This window comes from Magallana gigas, chromosome 7 (assembly GCF_963853765.1).
Source record: "Magallana gigas chromosome 7, xbMagGiga1.1, whole genome shotgun sequence".
NCBI classification, from domain to species: domain Eukaryota; kingdom Metazoa; phylum Mollusca; class Bivalvia; order Ostreida; family Ostreidae; genus Magallana; species Magallana gigas.
In genome coordinates, this window is record NC_088859.1 from 29,653,746 (window position 1) to 29,680,723 (window position 26,978).

The 26,978-nt window shown below is 35.2% G+C and overlaps 2 protein-coding genes across 2 annotated transcripts in view; one reads left to right on the forward strand and one right to left on the reverse strand.

Moving 5' to 3' along the window:
* The window catches only part of LOC105317076 (DNA-dependent protein kinase catalytic subunit), a 60,093-nt gene extending 42,119 nt beyond the window's left edge, over positions 1 to 17,974 (forward strand). The window contains exons 57-95 of the mRNA XM_066067456.1: positions 48 to 281; positions 475 to 624; positions 779 to 952; positions 1,130 to 1,219; positions 1,801 to 2,011; positions 2,136 to 2,295; positions 2,389 to 2,607; positions 3,374 to 3,483; positions 3,730 to 3,861; positions 4,600 to 4,779; positions 5,078 to 5,165; positions 5,267 to 5,387; positions 5,809 to 5,947; positions 6,071 to 6,145; positions 6,254 to 6,355; positions 6,466 to 6,594; positions 6,792 to 6,890; positions 7,154 to 7,262; positions 7,570 to 7,681; positions 7,866 to 8,058; positions 8,224 to 8,368; positions 8,866 to 9,056; positions 9,185 to 9,344; positions 9,588 to 9,760; positions 9,956 to 10,078; positions 10,435 to 10,511; positions 10,687 to 10,780; positions 11,398 to 11,595; positions 11,785 to 11,853; positions 12,646 to 12,796; positions 13,687 to 13,754; positions 13,860 to 14,080; positions 15,074 to 15,169; positions 15,450 to 15,611; positions 15,953 to 16,154; positions 16,335 to 16,523; positions 16,651 to 16,690; positions 17,265 to 17,358; positions 17,439 to 17,974. Coding sequence (XP_065923528.1) covers positions 48 to 281; positions 475 to 624; positions 779 to 952; positions 1,130 to 1,219; positions 1,801 to 2,011; positions 2,136 to 2,295; positions 2,389 to 2,607; positions 3,374 to 3,483; positions 3,730 to 3,861; positions 4,600 to 4,779; positions 5,078 to 5,165; positions 5,267 to 5,387; positions 5,809 to 5,947; positions 6,071 to 6,145; positions 6,254 to 6,355; positions 6,466 to 6,594; positions 6,792 to 6,890; positions 7,154 to 7,262; positions 7,570 to 7,681; positions 7,866 to 8,058; positions 8,224 to 8,368; positions 8,866 to 9,056; positions 9,185 to 9,344; positions 9,588 to 9,760; positions 9,956 to 10,078; positions 10,435 to 10,511; positions 10,687 to 10,780; positions 11,398 to 11,595; positions 11,785 to 11,853; positions 12,646 to 12,796; positions 13,687 to 13,754; positions 13,860 to 14,080; positions 15,074 to 15,169; positions 15,450 to 15,611; positions 15,953 to 16,154; positions 16,335 to 16,523; positions 16,651 to 16,690; positions 17,265 to 17,358; positions 17,439 to 17,643 — 5,485 coding nt within the window. The 3' untranslated portion in view covers positions 17,644 to 17,974. The remainder of the gene's footprint in view (positions 1 to 47; positions 282 to 474; positions 625 to 778; positions 953 to 1,129; positions 1,220 to 1,800; positions 2,012 to 2,135; positions 2,296 to 2,388; positions 2,608 to 3,373; positions 3,484 to 3,729; positions 3,862 to 4,599; positions 4,780 to 5,077; positions 5,166 to 5,266; positions 5,388 to 5,808; positions 5,948 to 6,070; positions 6,146 to 6,253; positions 6,356 to 6,465; positions 6,595 to 6,791; positions 6,891 to 7,153; positions 7,263 to 7,569; positions 7,682 to 7,865; positions 8,059 to 8,223; positions 8,369 to 8,865; positions 9,057 to 9,184; positions 9,345 to 9,587; positions 9,761 to 9,955; positions 10,079 to 10,434; positions 10,512 to 10,686; positions 10,781 to 11,397; positions 11,596 to 11,784; positions 11,854 to 12,645; positions 12,797 to 13,686; positions 13,755 to 13,859; positions 14,081 to 15,073; positions 15,170 to 15,449; positions 15,612 to 15,952; positions 16,155 to 16,334; positions 16,524 to 16,650; positions 16,691 to 17,264; positions 17,359 to 17,438) is intronic.
* A 510-nt stretch (positions 17,975 to 18,484) lies between these two features.
* On the reverse strand, positions 18,485 to 25,987 carry LOC109620094 (uncharacterized). The gene is made up of 3 exons (XM_066067459.1): positions 25,852 to 25,987; positions 22,923 to 22,973; positions 18,485 to 21,093 (listed from the first exon to the last, which is right to left on the reverse strand). Exons 2-3 carry the CDS (start codon positions 22,944 to 22,946, stop codon positions 19,285 to 19,287), a joined length of 1,833 nt encoding a protein of 610 aa, XP_065923531.1. The 5' UTR covers positions 22,947 to 22,973; positions 25,852 to 25,987; the 3' UTR covers positions 18,485 to 19,284.
* Between the last annotated feature and the right edge of the window lie 991 nt (positions 25,988 to 26,978).

Genomic DNA, 26,978 nt, shown 5'->3' on the forward strand with positions numbered 1-26,978 from the left:
CGAGGGGTATGGAGGAATATTTAAAAATCCTTTTTTTTCAATTCAAGATTCTTCACCACTGTGGCTCAGTATATGAGAAATCGTTACAAGGCTGTGTATGCAGCAACAGCTGAAGTGGTTGGAATGATCTTCAAGCACCTTGCAGAGAAAGACAGACAGACAGAGGGAACATTTCATGACTACGTTGTAAACCTCATGAATTCCCTCCAGCAGAGTAATCCAGGCAACTTTCTGCTTTGCATTCATAGGATGCATCTCCATTACCCACCAATAGCTGACAGGTGAATGGATGTACTTTTTTGGACCATAGATTAATAATCATCTTTATTAGCTTACTACAGCCTCTCTGTTGATTCTTAATGAATATATCTTTTTTTCCAGATTTTTGTTGCCAATATTGTTCTGAAAATTTAAATTCATAAAAAGAATTGATGTATTACCTTTAAATTTATATGCTCACAATTTTTTTTAAAGGTTTATGAACCGATTGTTGTTTGTACTTCCTAATCTTCATGCTGAATTCCGCAATCGCTGCCTTGAAATTGTCCTAACACGAATCGACACTTTGGAAAATGTCTACGTAGAACTCAAAAGTAAAGGACTCCTTGCTTTTCTCACGCACAGGTCAGTCAATTCTGTGAAAGAATATGCATGTACCTGTACAAGTAGCATTTTAATTGTATGAAACTTTCTACAGGTGATTTACTTTTCTGTGAAAATATTTGAAATGCTTGTAAATGGATTTATGTATTTTAATGATGTAGTTTGTGATTTTCAGAGATGATGAGACACAGGTTATTGCTTTGAAAATTGTTAAGAGCATTCAGAGCAAACTGCAGCCAAGTGAGGTGTCGGAGTTACTTCCCCTGATCTGTGGATTCTGTGTCAGTCCCAGCATTCCCTGTCGTAATGTCATGTACGACATCTTGATGTGGGTCTATGACAACTACAGGTACAGACATACAATTTGTAAAGCACCCTTATTTGTAAGCCAGATCATTTGTATTTTTATGCACAGGGCTTATTTCTATTGTCCTTGTTTTCAAAGATTGCTATATGTAAGTGTACATGTTATGACAGGTACTCATTATTATTCATTTGCTTATTTCCCTGTTTTGACTTTTTATAGAGAAGATGAGAGTGAAACAGCTGACACTATTATGCTACAAACGAAAGAAAGCCTGCTGAAAGGACTGGGCGATGATGATATGCAGTGCAGGTATGGCCGTGCATAATCAATAGACATTGCAAGTTTCATCTGTGGCTCATATGCATTGGAATGTCAATCTACCGGTACATCAGATGCAGTTGGAATGAAAATTGTACTTACATGTAGAAGTGTAGTGTAAACGTATTATATTTGGCATGTAAGATGTTTGGTGTAAAATAGTTTTTGAACAAGTTGGCATGGATTTGATTTAGCATATTCCTGAATGTGACTATTCTTATACATGTATGCAAGGCATTAGCAATGTACTTGATTTAGCGGAAGCCACATTCCGCCAAAAACGCAAATTAGAATACACAGCCAAATGTAATACGTTTACAGCAATTTGTGCATGATTTGGGTCAAATAAAATGCTAACGACCAAAACAAAATTAGTTTTGTTTCACAGGCACCACCACATTAAAATTTTTTAGTTAACGTATAAAAATGGAGTAATTCCCCTTTGCTACTCTTATATAGAATACATTTACCCATTTGCCAGATAATATTTTGAGCAGATTTTTGGCCTTATAGTGTTGCTGAAAATTTGAAACTGTAAGTCCTATTGGTCCATCATTTTGGTCTACTTGTAGACTGCTAGTACAGAACTTCTGGAGCAGTGAGACCAGAGTTCCAGGCAACACGCTAGACAGACTGGTGGCCATGTTGGAGGCCATGTACTCCCCTGTTACAGAAAAACAGTTCCTGAGCTATGCCACGAACCTTGTCCTTGAAATGACCTCCAAGAGTCCAGACTATCAAAGGGAAATGTTTGAGTCGAGTCTTGATGACTGCAAATTTCAGGTTCTGAAACTTTTGGGTTTATTCTTCAATGAATGCATGTAATTATATAAGTAGAATATAAAAATGAGGTTTTCTGACAGTGTTATACAGTTTTTGCGGAAATTCAGAATTCTTGTTTTTACAGGACTATAATGTGAAATCATCTTGGAAACAGAGGCATGCAGCTATGACACCATTGTTTGCCAACACCATGGCAACACAAAGTATGATGGATGACGATGAGAGTTATAGTGGAGAGATCAGAGCCACACAGGATGCACAGCAATTCACTGCCACTCTGGATGGTAAAGTTGAAATTTTTACTCATTGTACATGTCATGCTCTTGATTTGTAAACCATAAAACCAACAAACAAGATTGTGAACTTTCTTGTTTCAGCTTCCAAAGCTCCATTTAACTGGTTGACTGGGAGCAGTTTGGATACCTTCACGGATTACAGCACAGTGGGCTCAGAGACCTCCAGCTCTCTGTTATTCACTGTGGGGACACAGGACATGGCTCTCAGGACCGGCCTCAAGCCAAAAAGAAAACCTGGTCCCGGGTTCGGTCGACCTCGGGCAGGAGCCAGTACTAAACCAGCAGAGAGAAGTCGTAATGGTTAGTCATGGATAATAATGCTCTAACAAGAAATATTGCAGATTTTTTATGACACACAAGAAAAATGTATATGTGCAAAATAGCAAGGAGCACCCTTCACAGATTTTAAAATCTCACTATTATTTTACTGACAGTTTTTGATATCATAACAACAGTTCAGAGCTTGTAATTTATTATTCTTACCATTTGATGGAAATCAGCGAAATGATGGACTTTAGGATTCACATAATGTAAGGAAACTACAGGAGCATTTTGCACTTCTTTGAATATGTTTTTTATTTGAATTCATATTTTAATCAACATTTCAAGCTGTAGAATTATTAATAGTAAGATGCAAGAACCTTTGAATGGTATTGCTGCAAGGCTACAAAGACTGTGATACTCGTAACATAGATTAAGAATGACCACCTGGATGAAAATAACTTGTAGACAGTCTGATCGTTATAATTTGGTCTTCTGTATCAGTTCAACCCTGTTTAGGATATAGTATATGTGAACCAGGAAAGTTTAGTTTTTCACCCTGAAGATAACTGACCAACAATATATAGGAATATTTTTTTTCAGATACCTGCTTTTGAACATTTATGTAAAGAGTATAGTTCTTTTGACCAACTATACATGTAGTTGAATTGATATGCAGATAAAGAGTGAATCTTATATATTACTTCTTTAAGAGACAAGACTTTTGTTTGAAAAAAAGACAATTAGCTCTACATGTATTTTTCTTGGATGAAATTTGAATTCATTTGTTAATTTTTGTCATCAGAGGATCAAGACAGTGAAATGTACAGATTGAAAAGGCGTTTCTTGCGAGATGAAGAACAGACCAAAACTTACTTCATCAAACGCCACACCAGACTGGAGAAGATGAGGGAGGTAAAACGCTTATAGGACATCCAGTCAGTCATTGTACATTTTACTTAGCAGTAATGTAAAATAAGATGACATTCTTTAAAATTCAGTTTATTGTATTAAGATCCAAACATGGAGTGTTGATTATGCATGATTATCGGAAACAAGATTATAGATTACCATTTTATTTAGATCTGAAATGGAATGATGATTGTACACTGTACATGTATATTTTGTTAGCTGCATTCTGTGATGTTTTTTTTTTTGAAGGAGGCACTGAGAGAACAGAAATCTCGCAGAGAACACCAAGTCACCATGTATAGGAAGTATAGAAAGGGCGATCTACCAGACATACAGATCAAGTACTCCTACATCATAGCGCCGTTACAGGCTGTAGCACATGTAAGCATACAAAGGGTTATATACAGTGTATCAGACATGCAGATCATTTATTCCTACATCATAGCACCAATACAAGCTGTAGTACATGTAAGTAAAGAAAGGGCAATCTACCAGACATACAGATCAAGTATTCCTACACCATACCGCCGTTACAGGCTGTAGCACATGTAAGCATACAAAGGGTTATATACAGTGTATCAGACATGCAGATCATTTATTCCTACATCATAGCACCAATACAAGCTGTAGTACATGTAAGTAAAGAAAGGGCAATCTACCAGACATACAGATCAAGTATTTCTACATCATAGCGCCGTTACAGGCTGTAGCACATGTAAGCATACAAAGGGTGATTTCAGTGTATCAGACATACAGATCAACTACTGTAAACGTATTACATTTGGTGTGTATGATATTTGGCGGAATATGATTTTTCAACGAGTTAGCATGAATTTGATTTAGCGCATTTCTTGAAGTACCTATTTATCTACTTATATATTTACATTTGGCGATGTACTTAATTTAGCAGACGCCGTTTACCGCCAAAAATGCTAAATAGAATACACACCCAAATGTAATATGTTTACAGTATTCCCACAGATTCTATCATTTGACAATGAACATTTTCTGAGGGGCAGCACCACATTCCGTCCAACATATTTATTTAATGTTTGAAATTTTCAATATTATATCACCTTATCAATAGATTCATGGTACAAATTGAACTATGTTTCACAGAGGGACAGCTCGGTAGCCAAACTGCTCTTTGGTGCCATATTCAAGGGAATATTCTCCAAGATGGATGAGGTCAAGACGGAGAGGGAAGTACAGGAGACCATACAACAAATTCAGAAAAGCATCGGAGTGGTACTGACCACATCCATACAGTACTTCACTCCATTCATCAGCTGTTTGCTGGTAATTACCACTTACTAATCAATGAACATTTTGGTGATTGTCAAGTATTTCATTCAGTACACAAGTAATTATGAGTAATTATAGTTTTCCTACCAGTTGAGACTCAAACTTTGTCTGCCTGAAATCAAGCAGTGGACTCTCGAAATCAGACAGTGAACTCAGTCTTATTTTATGGAGTTTGGTTTTAAAACTTTCAGTGCAAATTATGACAAAAAAAGAATATTATTCACTCGATGTAAGATCAAGCAGTATTCTAATGCTTCAGGATGCATGTAGTTTTTTTAAATTTAAATTTAAGGATGTTCTGTACAGCTTGAGAAGCAAACTTAAAGTTGATGTGTCAGATGTAAGCTCTGCTGCAATGTTCGGAAATATCCAACCGTTAGGTGAGGTTCTGTAAATGAATATTTTCTGTATAAACTTGATATCAATGCATGTGCTGGTATCTTTTTTGGATATTTCTTGCACCGTTGTTTTTACTGTGTAGGTATATGTGTATTGGAAGAACAACTGATCTCACAAGATGAAGATGAAAGACCGTCAAAGAGAGGAAGGAGTGATAATGCTGTAGTGTCCACAGACACTCTGAGCTGGATCGAGCTTGCCAGGTACGCCTGCTTAGCTCAATCTGTAGAGCAACAATCGGCCAAATTCTGACAAGGGATATATTTGAAATTATTATATTCACTCAATACTTGCTAACCTGAAATTGATGGATCAGAAAAATAACTCTTATGATTTCTTAGGATTTAAGGTGTAGAGGTAAAATACCTTCTTAAAAAAATCCAGTGCCAGTAGTTTGTACTTCCAGCTCACCTCAACATATCCATTGTATCAAAGATTTTGAAGTTCTAGATAATGAAATACTGTATATCCATATACATGTATATCATAATGTCACAATGAAAAGTCTTGACTGAAAGTCTCCGATCATTATGAGAGTTACACTGATGTTGTTCATGTATAGGCAATCAACATTAATGTGCTATGTTGTAAGAATGGTTGTAAAGCATCACATTTTCGTGACAGATTGTACAAGTCTGTTAAGGAGTATGATGTGTTGCTGGGAATCTTCAGTGGAAGAATAGGAACACAAGACATCACCAAGGAAGCTGTACAGATGGAGGCCAGGGGAGACTACTACAAAGCTGTCAAACTTTACAATCAGGTCAGAGAGAGAGAGAGAGAGAGAGAGAGAGAGAGAGAGTCATTGACCAAGTGTTTATTATACATTTGGTAAGATACATGTACAATGTGCTAGTGAAAACAGGTTGTTTTTTTATCATTGCAGGCTTTGTCTTGTAATGATTGGGATGAAAACCCGCCCACCATTGAAGTAGATATGTGGGATGAATCCAGAATGGAGGTATCTCAGAATCAAATTTCTGCATGTTTTCAAAACATTGTTTGCCAACTGCTACATGTTCATTGTACATGAATTTGTGACCATATTTTTTTCCTTTATTTCTTTTAGTGCCTTGACAACCTTTCTCAGTGGAAAGAGCTGGAAGGGGTGGCCATGTCTGGAATCAGCAGTAACTCCATTAGTCAGGTCTGGAAGGACACCTACTATCAGGTCAGTGCAAAACCAGGTCAGGTCAAGGCTGTGCCATATCTAACATAACGGGTACTGTACATACTACAGGTTCATGAATTTGGAGGTTTTGTGTGTTTATATATATATAGGAGCATTATCTGCCGTACATAATCAGGAGCAAGGTGAAGTTAATGCTGCAGGGAGATGGTGACCAGCAGCCATTGCTGACTTTTATTGATGACTGCATGAAGCAACCGGAGCAGAAGGCTCTGATAGAGGTACAGTCACAGATATGAATTGTCCAAGATGAGCTTGAGGAGTTCATTAAAAAGTCAATTCTTCCTTGTACATTGTTTTTGATCAAAAACAAAATATGAACTTATCTAAAAGTTATTGATGATAGAAAGTCTTAGTGTTTGTGTTTAATTTGTGGAATGCACTGAATCTTGGTGTTGATTTTGTCTGCTGTTGACAGAGTCGTTACAGTGAAGAGCTGGCCCTTATGTACATATGGCAAGCAGACTATGACCGGGCTAGACATTACTCCACCCTGGCCACACAGCAGTTCCTTCTTGTAAGTTTTAACACATTCTACAACATAATAAAGGAAACTACACCACTTGTTGTACTTGTATAATTATGTAAAAAGTTTGACATGTTGACTCAGGTTTTATGCAGGATGCAAAAAATTGTTCCTATAGTTGTCAATTTAAATATCACAAAAAAAGAAAAAGTTAAAATTGTATGAAAATCAAATGTACCCAGTTTGAATTTATAACAGAATATTATGCACCAACAGAAGAAAATCAAACAGTTTTGCTATCGTTGTTCCTTTAGGATTGGAGCAGCACAGACAGCCTGATGTCAGTCAGTAGGAAGAGCCAGCTCCAGAGACTACAGCCTCTGGTGGAACTCCAGGAGTTCCTCTGTTTCATGGCCTCAGAGGGTGAGTCAGACAGACAATGATGCTCATGCTCAGAATCAACAAACCTATGACTACTTTATTTTCTTTCATCTTTATAAATTTGGACATCATTTTGCAGTTTTGTTTTTTTTCCTAACCCTAACCCTAGCTCCAACCCTAGCCCCGAACCTAACCCTAACCTTAGCTCTAGCCCTAGCCCTATTCCTAAACTCAAAAAAATTGATGGTTCTCATTTTAAATACATGTACATGTATATAAATTTTAAAAAATAATACTGATATTCATTTGATGGAACAGATTTTGATATCAAGTTGCTTGTACATTTCAGGTAATTTTACATCTGTCACACCTGCTAATTCACTGATTGAAAGGTGGCAAGCCAGGGCCCTGCATCCACTGCTGGACACAGAGGCAGTATGGGACAATGTTGTCACAAACAGGTGATAATTGATGCACTTAAAGAAAACGGTCAAATTATCTGTAATGGTATTTGCCAATTTGGAACATATTTATAAGAGTAAAAATTATTTGATATTATTTTTTCTGGAATGTCTCCTGAACCACATATATAACTGGCTTATGAAAGTGATAATAATTCATATTATGTTTATTCCAATTTCTCAGAATGGTATTCCTGGACCACATATCTAACCGACTGTCGACTTCCCTGGTGAAGAAAGAAGAAGACGCAATGGAAGAAGATGAAGAGGACTTGTTTTTAGCCTCGAAAATCCATCTCAGATTAAAGATGGCTGACAGCAGTTGCCACAAGAGGAACCATAAGCTAGCATTGAATATTTTAGCAGATATACACAAAGTACGAGTATTTTTAAGTTCGTGACTTTTTCAGGTTGTCCAAATCTCTCAGGTCAGACATACTAAATTAATGTTAGCTGAATCATTTGTTTTGAGATACCAATGAAAGATACTTTAGTGTTCCTTTATTTTAGAAACATAAGGTAATTTTTTTTTTCCTCTTCAGAATTATCGAGACAAGGAAAATGAGATTTTGAATTTGGAGTGGAGTCATTTGTACGCCAAGACTCACCAGCTCAGTGCAATGTCAGCTGACACGGACTGGACCAATGACATCTTCTCTAGTGTTATCACAACCATAGACAGGCTGGGTAAAGAGCTTTTGTGCAAATCAATCTATAAAATTGGTTGTTCATTAGCATGTACAGTCAACTCATACCTATTTACTTTGGATTTACATGTACATGTACTAGTATTTTCAGTACCATTATTAGGGGATACAAGTATGTCTCAGATAATCAGAGTATTCTTCAGGTCATGAATGGAATCTTGTGATTATCTTTCTTTTTAATTTATTTTTTGTAAATTTTAAAACCATTTTAATTAATAATTTTTTTTTTAAATCACAAAAAAATTTACCCTCATGAAACTGAATTTAGAGAATCATATTACAGGAAAGATAAAGAGAATACACAAGTACTGGTTTATCACAGATTATGATTAAACAAATACAAGTCAAAATATTTTAATGATGTATCTCAATATTTTACCCGTTCAACTGCATCCAGATGGGACAGGCTTTAATTTGACAATGTTTTGCTATGATTTTTGTGTTAAATATATTTACATGTAAGGGTCTCATTTTCAGGGAAATTCAAGGACAGTTCTCTGTTTGAGAGAGAGGCTGGATTAGGCCGCAGACATTTCGTCCTGCTGGGACAAGCGTTTGGTCTGCTTGTGAAAGGGGTGCAGAGCGAGAACTGTTTTAGCAGCCTAAGTGACAAAAACTCAGAGAAAATCATGGGCATATCTAAAGCAAGCAAACTGGACCCGAGGGAGGTACAATATAATGATACATGTACAAATGGAACATTGTAGTAATTGTTATATACATGTAGCTCTCTGTTTAAAAATCAACTACCAGTATGCAGATGTTTATAAGAAACACTTGGTATTGTTTGTTTTAGTTAGCCAGATGTCTTGTTGAAGAAGGATATAACCAGATGAGGAAGAGTTTGTCCTACGATGGTCGAGGGAGCCGCACTTGTCGCTATGGACTGGAGGAGGCTTACCTGGCCCTGGCTCAGTATTGTAACAAGTTCCTCAGAATGGCAGAGGACGACACTGGTATGTACCATGGATATCTGTATGTACTTTCTTGTTAATTTACAAATGGGATTGAGAAAATTCAAAATTGAGCTGTTTAGAATCTTGTAACAGTTACTGTTTATATGGTATTGTATATTAGTTTCCCTCTTACCTTTAAATTGAACCTTTACTTAACTTTCAGTTTCATAGATAGGTTTATATTCTGTTCTTCTATTTATGTGGGCTAACACAGTGATGATATTTTTTTGATTGATTGAACAGACAAAGAGTCTCTAAATCTCTCCAAGGAGTGTCAAAAGAATTTTCCGGAAACAATCACTGTCTGTCTGTTAAACGCAATGAAGCTTGATTCCATGGAGGCCAGACAGAGGTTTCCACGGTTACTACAGTTGGTGGAAATGTATCCAGAAATTCGCTCCACTTTTGTGGAAAAGGTAAATTGTAAACCCAAAAAGTTCTGAAATTTCAAAGTTACAATAAACATGTACCCGGTAAGCTATGACAGTAAGTTTGTACTCCCTTTGAATTTCAAACTGTTTCTAATGGTTTAATGTACCTGATGTTTTTAATAACTTAAAAATTTGTATATACTGGTTACATTTATGTATGTTCATTTTTGTTATGGTCAGAGTGGGCAAGTTCCATGTTGGATGTTTATTATGTGGATAAGCCAGATGATGGCTTTGTTGGATAAACCAGAGGGCAGCACTGTTCACCATATCCTGACTGAGCTCGCAGAGACTTACCCGCAGGTGAATATCAGCTCTGTATACAGAAACCATTGAACGTTCATTTTGAATGTTTGAATGTAATGTACTGAGTTTATATGCATTATGGTATTAGTTTTGTTTGTTATATACTCTTATCTTCATTTTTACTTAAACATTAGTTACTGTAAAGTCTTGTGTATAGTTCACACTCATGTATCATATACAACATCCCCTCCCGAGGGGGGGGGGGGGATGCTTAAAAAAAATGTATATTGATAATTCTTTTTTATATGTTTTCTTTCTTATTGATATACAATGTAAATGTATAATCAAGCCTTTTTTTCCAAACGTTTGAGTGATATTAAAGGTATATGAAATTCTTTTTTTGTTTCTGATAGGCTGTGGTTTATCCCTTCAAACTGAGCAGTGAGGGATACAAATTTAGTAACAAGAAGGATGAGGCATTTGTGGCAAAGTAAATAAAATAGCTGGACAATTTTTCAAAATCATCAATTCTTTTGGTTATTGGAAGCTATTTTATTTGTTAATGAAGTATTTTTATTGTTGTTTCAACAGTGTTTGGTAAACATGTGATAGCTATATTCTATGTCAAAAAATTGTGTATGTCTGATCCCATGTGTTTTTTACAGACTCGGCAGCACACTGGGTGATGAACAGCTCCCATTGGTGCCAAAGTTTATTTCAGCCTTGGAACACATGAGCCAGCCAGATCAAATATTTAAGGTACATTTGTATATGCATGAGAGAAAACATGGCATGTTTCATTAGAAATTCTCCATGGCACTGTAAACTGTAAAATTTAATAACTGACTATTAACAGAATGAAATTTTGCAAAGAATGTTGTTGACCTATGTAGTTAATAAATCGGCTAAAAAAGCCTAAAATGTCAGAATTCCTGTTTTACATGTACTTTTTCCACATGGAATGCATTTTTTTATTCAAAACAAAAAGATCATATGGCAGACATGGAGTTTTTATAAATGGTAGAGGTACACTATATTAAACAATCTCCATAGATTTTCAAAAGCCCTTAAAATGAACCAAAGCAACTTCAGTCATTTTTTTTTTATCTTCAGCTGATCAATGTATTTATTTTATCAAAATCAATCTGCAATGGATGTGAAAGGAGAAAAATGTACATCACTGGAATCATAAAAAGATTTAAGATGCAAAAATCCAGCTGGCCTTTCCATTATAGATTTTTAAAAAATGGCCCGTATTGAATAATCAGTTGTTGCAGGTAATGGTGTAATTTTTTTTGGATGTGGATGAGTTGACAGGTACATGTTTGCGAGTTGGAGATATCCTCTTATTGATTTATTGATACCCAAATGTCTAGGACTGGTTTGATGACACTAGACTGAAATTTATGAAGAACAAACCAGACAAGAAGGCCATGAAGGAAGAATATCAGATTATGTATAAGAAAGTGTTAGAGTTTACCGAGACCTCGGGTCGAGGTGCAAGCCAGAGGTCACTGACAGAGGAAACGCTTAGTATGGTGGACAAGGGAAAATACCCCAAAAAGTTCGCTGAGGTAAGCTGAGATTTATTTTTAATAATATGAAAGTGATATTGATAATCCTTTTTTTGCATCACATGTGATGTAGTCATTGAAAGATATTTTACATCTTCATTGCATTCATGTTTAATAAGTTTGGATTTTTTTATTGGTAATCAAAGTTTTTTATGATAATTTCTAAAGCATGTATTTTTTTCTCTACAGCGATTTAAGAAAGATGTTGACAGCTGCTTTGGAAAAAATGGAGAGAAAATCTTGGACATGTCATTTAGTGTGAGTGAATGTGAATAAAAAAGATAAATAACTCAAATGTAAATGAGGACTAGAGATGTATATCATTTGTATTACATTTGTACCTGCATGTGGTATGAACTGGTAGTTTGAAAGATGTACCCTTTTAAGATATGATGGAACACCAAAATTTACAAGAGATGATCGAGATTTTTACCACAATATTTTAAACAACCCATTTTGCAAGGCCTATAGTGATCAATTTACTTATTTTCCTTCTCTTTATAGCTCTATCTGGCACATATTGAACATGAATTGTGCTTGTGGGTGTGCAATTATACTGAACCCCTTTTGAAGGCCAAGTGTGAAGGTCTTAGCAGATCTTTATGAAATTGGTACTGTAATTTCTTTCCCCTTAACCCACTCTTGCTCTTGCTCAGACTTTACCAAAAGTTTGTAGTTAATACATATAGTTGTGAAGTGACCTTTAACAAGGTCTTTAAGTCAAGGTCAATGCATACTTTTATGATTAAATCCCTGTTGAACAATAATATCTTGCCCCTTGGTCCAATTTTGCTCAAACTGTACCAAAAGACTTTTAGTAGGTAAGAGGTTTGCAGTAACTTTGAATTGAGTTTCTCAAATGTCAAGGCCATCGCAGACCTCGGTGTAAAATCCTTCACATAACACTCAGACCAACATTAGACCCTTATATTTTTTTTATTCTTCTCCACCCCATGATTCTTGTTATAGAGTACTTTATTATCCCATCAGATTATTAATCCAATGAATTAATACAACTTATTTAGTGAAGAGTTCTTCATTATGTTTCAGAAACTGGCAACTGCTTATAAGAAAGTGTACAAAGACATGGATTTTGAAGTGAAGGAGAAAAACCTGAAGCCCCCGGCAAACCTCAAAGATTACTGTCAGTGGCTGGCCAATTTCAATCCCAGCATTCAGGGCAAAGATCTAGAAATACCAGGTATGGAGATTGTGAATATTCATTTACAATGTTAATGTATTTGATTGAGCAAGATTATTGAGATGAGGTTTGAATTACTTGTTTGGTTACTTTAAATGTCAAAGTATAGACCTGCATTATGTGTGCTTGTTGATAATCTGTAGTCACACTTTATAATGTTTTGGTTTGCTGAAACAAGAAAAGCAAATAATCTTTGGTACAAATTATGAAGTTCCCAAGAAAAAACTTAGTTGATTTATTGATTTTGTTACAAATGTATAGAGTGACACAATTTAATTGAAAAGGAGTTAATTTTACTAACCATTGGATGGCATTTCTACTAGCTCTAGCTATTGGTTTAACCATTTAGCTTAATCGGTAAAGAGCTGTATTTGTATGCCAATGGACTTAAGTTCAAATCCAAGCAAATTAAGGCAATATCTGTGTTTGTTACACTATCTGGACTAGCTCTTTAAAAAAGGGTAGCTGCTCAATCTTATCATTGCTGTATCAAGTTTTATGATTTTTCTCATGACATGTATATTGTAGCTATAGTGATCTGGGTTGACTTGAAATGCAATGTTGGGAGACTACAGACAGGCTCACATCCTGTGATTATTTTAATATTCTTGGACATCAAATTTCATAGATTTTGTATGCTTCCGTTTTGATACCTGAAAATATAGGTTTCTTATGAAAATGAGCAAGCTTTGATATGATTAGTGAATTATTTGTAAAAGTGAAAAAGAAATCAGTTGGCTCAAGGTCATTATATATGTGTATGCAAGACTGACCATGGGTTTCTGACAATGGGTGAACTGGTGTTCCTCACTTTCATTCAATTTCTCAGCACTGTGGAAAGGTTTGAGTTGTAGTATTTAGACATAAATGGTTTTTTTTCGCATTTCAAGGTCAGTATGATGGAGTGAAAAAGCCTATGCCAGAATATCATATTAAAGTGGTGGGATTTGATCAAAGGGTAAGTGTCTCAATTAAAAGATACCATTCCAGAAAAAAAATGAATAATTTGCACTACACACCAATTACAACAAAAATGAAAATATTTTCATACATTTCTTGACAGGTAAAAGTGATGACCTCAATCCGTAAACCTAAGAGGATAACAATCCGCGGGAATGATGAGAGAGAGTATCATTATCTGGTGAAGGGTGGGGAAGACCTGAGGCAGGATCAGCGGATAGAGCAGCTCTTCTTCCTGATGAACCAGGCACTGGAGAGTGACCCTGCCTGTAAGCAGAGGAACCTGAAAATCAAAACATACCAGGTCATCCCCATGACTTCAAGGTTTGTCTGATTATCAAAGCCTTGCTTTTATGATTATAGATCCTCTTCATTATGAGCTTTCTGGTTCTCTCAAAATACATGTGGTGGTAAGTAAATACTGGGCATAAACATTAGACGCCTTGATTTGACTGTCTGCCTTCAGTTAAAGTTTTTGGAGCAGGTCCAATATCCAGGTTATTACTGGTCCTTATTTCACTATACAGTAAAGCTTGGTTATAGCAAAGTCCAAGGGACCAATGGATTTACTTCGTTATATCCGTAATTCGTTATATCCGTATAACGAACTCATAATAATAACTAGAGCAAATTCACTATATACATGTTTTCTTTCACTAGAGTACAACTTTTGCTAATTGAGGCTTAGAATGAAAATAAATTCTTTTGATGCCTTTATAAATCGGGTTGTGAATTTATGTGAAAATACATTCATTCAAACTTTTTTGTTAAATGGTAATGCAAATTTTTTAAACTTTAAAGAAATTTGTTATAAAAGTGTTAATTTTCGTTATCGTTCACCTCTACGGGACACAAAATCAGTTCACTATATCCGTAAATTTGTTATATCCGAATTAATTATAACCATTAAAATTTGCAAAGATTTGTTACGAAGTTTACCGGGGACTCAAAAAAACTTTGCTTTATCCCAGATTTCGCTATATCCATGTTCGTACCAAACATGTTTTACTGTACTTGCTTAGATGGCGTACCTAGAGATACTTGATATACTCTAAACATCCTTAGGTGTTCAATCTGAGCCATATATTTTGGATGCTGGAGGACTCTTTCGAAAAGGTTCCCACATCTAATAATACTGGCTGAATATTTACAAGACCTGAAGAATGATGTATTTTGTTATGTTATTAAATGTCATGTATGTAACATGCCTGGATGCTAAATTTGATCCACAAGTTTCAGTTGCTGGAAGTGGTTAAGGTTTTTGGAGCAGCTCTGTATTCTGTAGTTTTTCATTACCTATATTATCTTCTTATTTAGGGTTGGTTTGATAGAATGGATGAACGACACCATCCCACTAAAAGAATTCTTGATTTGCAATCTCACAGAGCAAGAAGCCAAATTCGTCAGTGGCAAGTAAGTGCAATATACAAATATACAGTAAAACTTGGTTATGGAGAATTCCTAGGGACTCCAAGTCCATAAATTTGTTATAACCATGCTCATTATAGCCATAAAAAAATTGCTAGGATTTGTTTAGAGTCTTGCTGGGGACTCCATAAAACTTTCAATTGCTATATCCGAGATTTCACTACATTTGTGTTCGTACTGAGAGAGTTTTGATGTACCCGTTTCCTATAATGATTTTAAATTACTCTTTGATTTGACAAATTTGACAATTCGACTTTTTCCACAGACAGGGACCTTCAAGTCTTCACAATTCCTGGATAATGAAACTGAGCAAAGATCCAAGAGATTTTCCACAAGGTTACATGCAGATGTACCTGAAATATAACATGACAGAAACTAGGAGGGAACTGCAGAAAAAAGAAAATACAATACCATGGGATTTATCAAGGTAACGGTTCTCATTGTATTATTGTATTGAATTACAAATGAAAGCGGAGAGAGCATTTAAGATCAACTTTTCAATGACAAAAAAAAATATCCATGAGATGTTTTGAAGAAACCAGCACCAAATTTTAATGAAAATTGATAGTTTTCCTGATTTGTAAAAAGCTGTCCCCTTTACAGTACTCCCAAATACACATATTCTACTATAGTACATGTATAACATTTCTTGTTTTATTGTGCTGGTGAAAGTTTCTCTCTTTCCCGGTGTGATTATGATCATAGATCTAAGGTAATCTTGTTATGTGTAACTGCTGAATACATATTATATACATGTATATTCTCCAGGCGAGCCTTCCACAAGATGAGCACTTCTCCCGAGGCATTCCATGTCCTGCGCTGCAAGTGTGCCTCAACGCACGCCCTAATCTCCATATGTCAGTATGTGCTTGGCATTGGTGATCGACATTTGTCCAACTTCATGATAAATCTCAAGAATGGAGAAATGGTGGGCATAGACTTTGGTCATGCTTTTGGGTCAGCTACACAGGTCAGCATTGGTTTAGTCTCTTAGTTAGCTAATTTTTCATATAGTATACTTTGAGCAAGATATACTGTACATTATTTAGGAGGAATGAACAAATCAAATGAAGATACATGGATCTATATATTGAACATGGATGAACCTGGAATCAAACCCAATAATGTAAATCCAACTTTCTATTTACAGTTCCTTCCAATTCCTGAGTTGATTCCATTCAGACTGACTCGACAGCTTCGAAACTTAATGATGCCGCTACAGGTCCATGGTTTGATGGAGTCTACCATGATTCACACTCTCCGTGCACTGAGAAATAACTGTGATCTGTTACTGAATACCATGGACATTTTTGTCAAAGAACCATCTGTTGATTGGCTGGTTAGTACACATATTTAATACAGAATGATTAAAACTTTGTTTGAAGGACATTAATGTTAATGTACTATGTACAAGTTATCCACCATTCAGTATCACAGGATATACATACATAAAATCTTTGTTGTAGGTAAATGCAGAAAAGCAAATGAATGAAATGAAAGTAGAAGGTATGTACATACACACAGTATGTATCAGTAATACATGTATTTGTTCTACATATACATGTACATGTACCCGGTACATGCTTGAAAAAAAATACTCAAGCTACATGAGAATGTGTATGTAATAAAAATTAAAGAAGGAATCTGCCATTCTCTAATACCTACACTATAGCAATTTATGCACAGGCAATTTTGCCTGTGTATCTTAAAGTTTTTCTCCAAAATCATACATTCCATAGTCCTTGTTGCGAGATTCTAGGTAGTGGAGGGAAATTCATTAATGTGTTTTGATTTTTTTAATCCACTTACCAGGTAATGAAATGCATAGAGAAAAAAAAATTCCTGACAGTTCTGTGTATGGGTTATGGTACTCATATGACTTTTAATGCCTGTAGGCCTCTTGTTAGAATAATCCCAATGAAAATGCACAAATCCCCAACTGAAATTTAAGATATCATCAAGACTTTGCAGTGATTTTGATTACTACACGTATGTGTGTTGGGATAGGGGTCCCACATTTTGGCAAAATCTGTATCATTTGTATGGAAACTGAAAGGAATGATATTTTTTTTAAATTCAGTATCACCAGAAGATGAAGTTCAGTGGTATCCAAAAGAAAAAATAGAGTATGTGAAGCGCAAACTAAGGGGGGATAATCCTGTCTGCATATCAAGGTAATCAAATGGTTTTACATTAGTTTGACCTCAAAAGCTGTTATAAATGAAACTTTTCTGACTTACTGTATATATTTCAGAGAGGAATTGAAATTAGGACACTCCAAGAAGCCAGCTTTTCCAGCATTGGAGAGAGTACTTCAGGGAGACAAGAGGGAAAATGTCCGAGCCCAGCTTCCTGCCTCAGGATTAACAGTGGAGCAACAGGTGGCAGCACTGATCGACCAAGCGACAGATCCCAATATAGTGGGCCGTGTGTGGGGAGGCTGGGAGCCTTGGATGTGAATTGTCAGTGACTAGAACTTTGGATGTAGCAAAAATGGTCATTTTTCATAGCTGAACCATTTTCCTTAGGGTTTATTGAATGCTCAAAGCTGGAGCATGTGTATAGTGTTAGTGTGACAGTAACTGAACAAAAGTAAAATTCAAATATAGCAAAAAAGTGCAAAACAGAGTCACTAGGTACAAACATGGAAAATATATATGGATCTAAAAGACTGAAGAAATGGTACTTTACCATTTAGTTTATCATTTTCATTTACAAATACCCTGTTGTTTACATGTACCAGTACATGTTATATCAGAAAGGTTGTAAAAATAAATTTTCTGTAGACTATTGCTTGTTACTTACTTGAAATATACTTGTCACTCAATTAAGCAGACAATTTTATTATAATAAAGAAAGATATTACATTAAATAACAAAACAATTTAATCATGCACACCAAATATGAACTAACATAGACCTAAAAAAATCCACCATTTTCATAATCAATGCTAAAACATACCTTTTAACCCTCCCGCAAAACAGCATAAAAATTTAAATTCTCCCGCATCCAACTGATCTCCCGCACAGGTGACTAAATTCTCCTGCAAACGTATTTTTCCCCCCAAAACCCCCACTCCCCACCTTGTGAACCTTGAACTGCTATTTCAATAACACTGAGGGTTTTTCTGTTATTTTGGACTTAAAATCTACTAAATAGCTTGAATTATTTCCAATCCTTTCTCTTTGGCTCAGGTGAGCTAAAAAAGCTGCACGTATTAAGACGGTATATATTTAAATGAAATCAAACGCAGCATTGACTTCTCTTTATTATGTCAAAGTTTAAAATTATGTCAATGTTGTAATATATGGACAAATAACAAAGTTTGAAAAGCGGTTCATTATTTTGTTAAGTTTTGAGATAACAATTTCTATGAAAAAATGATAAAATAATTTTTTTAGACATAAAATTTAAATTACTATTTAAAAAATACAATTTCAAAGTTTTATGACATGCATGTCATTTTATTTATGTAAAGTGCAAATCCCTATGCATTGGCTGCAAAATTTTTAACCTGCTCCTGTCCTTAAATCAGAGTTCCTTAAAGTGACCAATTGAACTACTTATCTGAGTAGTTTCAAATTATATCACATTTAATCAGATTTTTATATAATACAGGTACATGTACATTGAAGGTAAGATTGACAAAATATAATTTTCATATAAATACTTAGTAACACATTTGTAGACTTTTTTTGTGTGTACAAACAAGTGTTACAAAAACTAGTATATTTATACTTAAAACCAATACTACATGTACAGGTCTTCAATTACCAATTTTGTACACTTTGATAACTGTCTACAACAATATTTTTAATATAGGGTTTATATCAGTCCTATAATCAAACAAGACATTGCGTAGATCACATGCACAAACTTTCACACTATACACATACATGTATTTACATACCCGGTACATATTTTTATGTTGTTTTCAAAGGCTGTAAAAATACACTATATACTACATGTAAGAACATGGCAATGTGCAGATTTGTGTCTAGAAATGTACATACATACTTTAGAATAGCTTCAAAATTACATCAAAATATACATTGACATAATCTGAACCCTCAATATTTAAAAAAAAATTTACAACTGTTTTACGTTTTTTTTATCAGTTGTAAGTAAAATTTATACAAAAGTGCATTTGACTGCAAAAGGGTTTGAAGTACACTTGAAGAGTTCTCATACAAATTTAAGACTGTGATGTTTTCAAACCTGCATTTAGTTAATGTGTATGGTTTATAGTCACTCTGTGCAATGATAACAACAACATGAATTGTAACATCAATGTCAGAAAATACCCTCTTCACAACATCAAGAGCTTGGCCTATTGTGTCTCCTCTGTGTGTCGCACCAGTTGCAACTTGAACAAGATACAATACTGAATTCTCTTTGGTTTTAAGTTTCTTAGCAGGAGAGCATGCCTCCATACCACCACTGTCTGTTCTGTACACAAAGTAATCAACTCCCAACAAGTTTCGGTCCTGAGGATAAACCAAAAGCTTGTCAGTTGATCCTATACGCTGTTTTATATACAAAGCAAATTTTGCAACATTTTTTTTATGGTTTTCTAAATCATCTGGGATATCTGTAAGATTATCTGGAGCATTGCATTCCAAAAAATTCTTACGTGGAACTTTCAAGAGTAGCCAGTCATTTGATTGTGACCCATCAAATTTTGTCTCTGAAGGCTCGAACACTGTTTCAAGAACTGTTGAATTGGAAGGTAGGATTACTGTGCCTTGATTCCTCTGGATCTCTACAAGCATTTTCTCAAATTCCTTTCCAGCTTCTCCATTCCGGAACATTATGGTAAAAATCTCATCACTAGCATTTTCCAGCACAAATTGAAGATGATAAGGTAATCTTTGTCGCCATGCATCTGCAAGGTAAGGTTGAAGGTGCCGAACTTTTACGAAGTTATCTCCTTCTTTAAGGTCAAGCTCTGATAATTCTATATTTGAGTCCAATTCATCTTTTGTGACGATGCAATATTCAGTTTCAAAAATGTTGATTGCAATCAAAATCTTTGTTGCCTGTTTTTCTGTAAAGATGTATTCTCCTTCATTTGGGATATGCTCCAAAAGAATAGTAGTGTGAAGCAAAAATTGTGCATATTGTTCATTGTCTCCACATCCCTTAAAGTGGACAATTCCTTCTCGTGTCTGCTTTGTATAGCGTGCTAAAGCTTGTTGAACTGTTTTCCCAATGCAACGAAAGCTGTACATATAGTCCAGAACACCATGAAGCAATCTAGGTGTTACCAAAAAGCGCTTCGAGAATACATCATACACTTCTTTTCCCTTCTGTGAAAGAGCATGGTCCTGACAGCCCAAAGACTTTAAAGAACCATTCCAAATTTTCAAAAAGTTCTCCTCATCCAATTGTAATTCTTTTCCACAATCATATTCAGCAGTGTGTGCACTAGCAGTAAATCCTGCTTCAATCAGAATAAATTTGTCAATTCTACCTGCAACTATTTCTTTAATTCGGTCAAGGTAATGAGAATTGAATATTGTAACATGATCGATGATAAAACAGTCTTCGCTTTGAAAATCTTCAACAAAAGTAGAGAAAGTTTGTAGGTTTTTATCTTTCTTTTCGATTTCAACAAGGTCAAAGTAATGAACCCCAGTATCATTACTTTTCCTGCGATCCAAAACATAGTACAGTATTGATGATGTCTTCCCAAGTCCCTGAATTCCACTAAGGTAAGTCCAAGAATTCCTACTTTTCCTACAACTATCAATTATGTTGACAAACAATTTATGGAACTTTGTTTTCACAAAGCAACGTCTAACTTTAAAATCTGCTATATTTGCAAATAGAGTTGCTTCTTCGTCTTCAGTTACATATTCCAGAACACTACCATCAAATTCATCAATATCATCAGAAAATTTTGGAATCTGAAAAGAAGGGAAAGAAACAAGATGTAATTATGATCGGGCAATTATAAAGTCTCCCAAACGACCGAGGCCATCATTGAGAGTAGGGATGACCCACACAGGTCAAACTTTACAGACAAAAAGATTTAGAACTTGATTATTTTTATTTCTGAAGTTGCATGATGTTCCCCAGGGGTCCTTTACTATACATGATCAGGTGAACCAACATGGCCCAAGGAACAAGAATATATATGATTAAGGGGTGGGGTTCTTAACCGTTTTGAAGGTATTCGGGCACTACCTATTTGAGAGAGGGGTCAGGACCACCCCCGGGGCCCATGACCTACATACCATTTGATGCCCCTTGACACCAGGAACAAGAACATATATGGTTTAGGGGTCGGGATCTTAACCATTTTCAAGTTATTTGGGCACTTCCTGTTTGAGGAGGGTCTGGACCATCCAAGGGGCCCATGACCTACATACCATATGATTTCCCTTAACACAAGAAACAAGAATATATATGGTTTAGGGGTGGGGATCTTGACCTTTTTCAAGCTATCCAGGCACTTCCTGTTTGAGGGGGGTCAGGACCACCCCAGGGGCCCATGACCTACATACTATTTGTTGTCCCTTAACACATGGAACAAGAATACATGTGTATAGGGTTTAGGGGTGGGGTTCTCAACCATTTTCAAGATATTCGGGCACTTCCTGTTTATGAGGGGTTAGGACCACCCCCGGGTCCATGATCTACATACCATTTGATGCCCCTTGACACAAGGAACAAGAATATATATGGTTTAGGGGTGGAGTTCTTAACCATTTTCAAGATATTCAGGCACTTCCTGTTTATGAGGGGTTAGGAGTCCTAACTTAGGACCACCCCCTGGGCCCATGATCTACATACCATTTGATGCCCCTTAACACATGGAACAAAAATATATATCATTAAGGGGTCAAGATTCTAACAGTCTCTGAGATATATGGTCATTTCCAATTCGGGGGGGGGGGGGGGGGGGGGGGCTGGGGGGGGGGGGCTGGGGATGACCCCAGGGGTCAGATCTAATAAACCCTATATATATATTGCCTGTAACAGTCAATATATGATTCTGAAAAGCCTATATTATTATCTTTGTCCGTTTTCAAATTATATTATCCATAAGGTTCAATGTTAGACCCCATGACCTTTTGACCCCCTAGAAAAGTGGTTGGGCAACCCCAAATGAGCTAGAAAAATCAAACCAGCGTGTGCACATCTAGATATGCAGGCCTATCGTATCCTTCTTTTGTTTTGTACAATTCTGTTCAGCCATCTCTGAGAAACGGGACGGACAAGTTCAAAGCGGAAAAGAAGAAACCGTACAAAACAATAAGAGACTTGGGAGACTTTTAAAATTATTTGAAACAATAGGACCTTATTGAGTCTTATCTCTTTAACCCCTGTCACACCTGGACTGCATCCTCATTATAACCATTTTCTTTCTTTTCTTTTTTTTTATAAATCTTTTATCAATTTATATCTTTAAAAATTTTTAATTGAGCTAATCTACAGCAAACAAGAGGCCCATGGGCCACATTGTTCACCTGAGGAACAATATGTATGATAAAATATCAGCTTAATGGAGTCAAAATCCAAACTATCTGGGCAATATAAAACATTTAGATCCTGTATGAACAAAAATCCTTTTATCCCCTATAGCTGGATATTCTTGTGTTTATGATCAAAGATTTAATCTATATATTCCTATGTAAAAAATACAACTGCCCGCTGTTGCCCCACCCTACCCTCGAAGATCATGATTTTCACAATTTTGAATTTATACTCTATGAGAACAACCAATACTCACATTTGCATTGTCTGAGGTAGCCATTTTTCTAACCTTGGATTTTTTTTTCTTCTGAAAAAGTAAATCATAACATATATGTATCACAGTATGTAATATGATCAATCACCATTACCATGAAAAATTTGGCAAAATTTCCCCTGTGTAGGGGATATTTACAAACACTTGTCTGTTCAACAATGGATAATTTTACAAGTATATCTTTTGAAAGTGGTTTATTGATAACAAGCAATATCAACCACAATAAATAAACTAGAAATCTAAAACTAAATTCCAAGCGTAACTCTGATCATCACATCATGCGAGAACTATCATGGCTGCTGAAGAAGACAATGGTTATAACACGCAGATGTATTTAATTTTGAACTTTTCTCTGGTGCCGATTAATTAAAGGGTTATACCCTGTCCAAAGTTATTGTTTCCTCACTTTAAGCTTAATATTTAGATAATCATACATGATCAAAATACGCTTTTTCACTACAATGAGTTGATCCGCTTAACATCCTAAATTGGCCCCTCACAATTTTCAAGAAAATAAATATAAAGATTTTATACAGATCATTACCTGATTCTTTCCTTCAAACATTGTAGTTTAATATTTTCAATATCAGTTTTCTTTCCTATACACAGTAAATAAGCATTGCTTACATCAATTTCTCATAGACTTCAGGCCACACCCCCATATTGAGAGCTTGATTTCAATATGAGCGCATTAATGTTTCAATTTGTAATTTACGTGGTCATTTAAATTAATACAATTATATTAATCGTTCACATCTATGAAAGAAATTGAAACATTCAACCGCTCATATGTTATATCTTGAATCTATGCAAAAACCATCGATAATTTTCTCTATAGAAAAGAGAGGCGTACCTTGTTTACAATTTTTAACCCATTTTGACCTCATGAATATCAAAACATTGAACACGTGACTCAACTCTATTCACTTTTACCCCTCAAACACATCAAGAAAACATTGTGACCAGTGTCCCCGAGCACATTCGATCCATTCACATGTTTGATTGACCTCTTCTTATTTAGGTAAATGATACAATGATTAGCAATATTAAAGTCAGGTTTAGCACTGGATAAATACACTTTTATTTACTTGATATTATGTTAAGATTTGAATTAGTCTCTCACAAGAACTTATGAGTTGTTTCTTATTAAATCCTGCTTTGAGTTTTGAGTTAAAAAGTTCACAATTTATTTTTTTTGATAGGTAAATTTGATGATTAAGAAGGGCAAGATTGCGAGTAAAGTGGACTCATTCTTTTTAAATACCGGTACTGTGGAATCATTAGATTTCGTGGTGGCTCAATTTTCGTGGAATTCGTGGGTACCACTCATCCATGAATTAACATCCTCAACGAATTAATAAATTAGAGCTATAAAGTCATATTTATCTTGTATGTATACGAAAATACACGAAATCACGTCCCCATGAACCTGTAAAATTTAAGCAATCCACGAAAATTGGCCCCCACAAATTTTAATGATTCCACAGTAATTAACAAATCATGTTTAAAAAACATATAACCTAAACTAAAAATATATGGTTATAGCGAAGTCCTACGGACCAATGGAATTACTTCGTTATATACGTAATTCGTTAAATCCGTATAACGAATTCGTAATAATATTTATAGCAAATTCACTTTATACATGTTTTCTTTCACCAGACTAAAAATTTTGCTATTTCCGTGCAAACTTTTTTAAACTATAAAAAATTCATTATAAAGGTGTTAAATTTCGTTATTATTCACCTCTACGGGACTAAAAATCAGTTCACTATATCCGTGAATTCGTTATATCCAAATTTGTTATAAAGTAAAATTTGTTAAGTATATGTTACTGGGGACTCCAAAAAACTTCGCTATATCAGAAAATTTGCTATATCTTTGTTTGTACTAAACGAGTTTTACTGTATAAAATGTACGACAATAATCTTTCACTTAAATTATAATTTGGCTAAAGTTTAATTGTCCCAAGATATTGATGCAGCATAAAATGATTCATTAAAATATGAAATTAGTAAGGCTATTCATATTTTATAATTATTGTTTATAAATATTCAACCAACAAATTGTTTTATTATTTCTAATATTTACAAAATAAAGAGAACCTTTGAAAGGTCACATGGACAATTTTGAGAAATTTTTCAATAAACGTTCAGAGGTTACAGGACCAAATTATGAGAAAATAAGTATCAGTTTTAAGCTAAAAACGTCATCGTTGGAGCATTGTGACGTTGCCAATCGTTCCACCAAGATCACCGTTTCCCGATGACATTGCTGGCGAGGCAACGTTAATGGAAAGCACCCGGCCTAAGCACGCAGCCTTATAGCGTAATGAATAAATTGTCAAATCCAAACTTTGCTAAAGTTGTTCCCCTTTGCGGGGTCAACCCAAAGGTCAAAATGGAAAAAAAAAAAACTTTCCCCTTCTTAAATCATGCAATATTTGGGCGTCCTGTGAAGAAACCTCTTGAAATTTAATTCATTGATGTGGCATTGCCCCAACTTGGGGCAATCAAAATTCACAGCAGAAACGGATTTCTAATGTCAAATGACAAAGTTACAACCCTCTAAACTACAAAGGCTAACATTACTGTGAGAATATACCCCCTCCCCCAAGATGGCGGCCAAGGGACTAAACTTTTGTAAAGTGTGGATAGAGATAGGCGGATCCTACTGCATGTGCACGTTTCTGATGAATCTGATAGTGAAATGTGAAGAGTGTGGTCCTCAAGACCGTCACACCGTAAAACATAACTGTTTATACATGGAGCGTAAAATATTTTATTTTTATTCACGTTGATGCATTGGTAAACCAGGTTTTAATTTTTATCATGTACCCGTATGTATTACTCAATTTATGCTGCGTTCGCCCCCAACGGTCGCACCGTAAAACATATAAATAACTACTTACCACTTTCTTATTTTCAGCCTCTAGTACTAGGGTTTCTGTCTCGCCAAGATGTTAGTCCATATTGCGGAATGACAAAATTAACAAAACGAAAGTCGGCAACAGCGAAATCCATCTCATAGTCCAACGCGAAATATCAAATGGACGGAGAAAATATGATTTTATTAACGAGCTATTGATAAAACATCTAAAATAATCGGTAAATTCAATATTGTTTTGCTTATCTTAAGCTCGAGTAACGCACGTTATAACAATCAGAGAAAATATTTTTAAAAGTAGTGTACAAACTTTGGTAAACAGGTAACGTTCCATGTGACCGATTTGTTTATGAGTATTGATCATTTGTTTGATGGTGGTTCAATAATCTTCAATTTTTATAAGAATATGCTTATAATAAATACATGTGAATAACTTCTCCGGCCAAAAATACTATGCTCTCAATCACCCCTGCGAATGTGTTCGGAATGTTTTCTTTATCCTCGGTAAGTATATATGATCTAATAAATTCATACAGATGTGCTCGAATGACAGTTCACGAGCCTCCCCCGAGATTTGTTCAGTTCCTAAGAAATTCCGAGCGGAAGTATGAGTGTTCAGACAATATTCTCAAAAGATCTAGCGCCGCGGGATCATCAAGCAGTTTCAGACTCGATCAAGTCAAAATTTGTACGCTGTCTGATTGTCTTGTAATTAAAAACATCGAAAAATAAAATGCTACTAACATGTGCCTTTATATCACGCTGATAATTTGAAATTTTAAGTGTAATTTTATGATTTATCATAATCTAATGAAATTTGGACAAAAGTCTTAAATTGCTTCATGATCCCAAGGCTAACATTTTTAGATAAGTAATTATTTTATTTATGTTTTACTTTTTCAATCATTCAGAATATTTGAAACCATCCATTGGTAATGCAAGTAAAGGTATTATTGGCAAGTGAAAATGAGAGTCCCTGAGAATGATCACAGTGATTCTTTATCTTCTATGACAAACGATGTATACTTTGAAGTATTATTTATCTTTTTAAAAAGATGTCCTAATATAACTACATTTCATGCGATAAAACCATTTCTGTCAACAAAACCGAGAACAAAACTTGTTCTTTGATAAGATAACCCCTTTACTTGC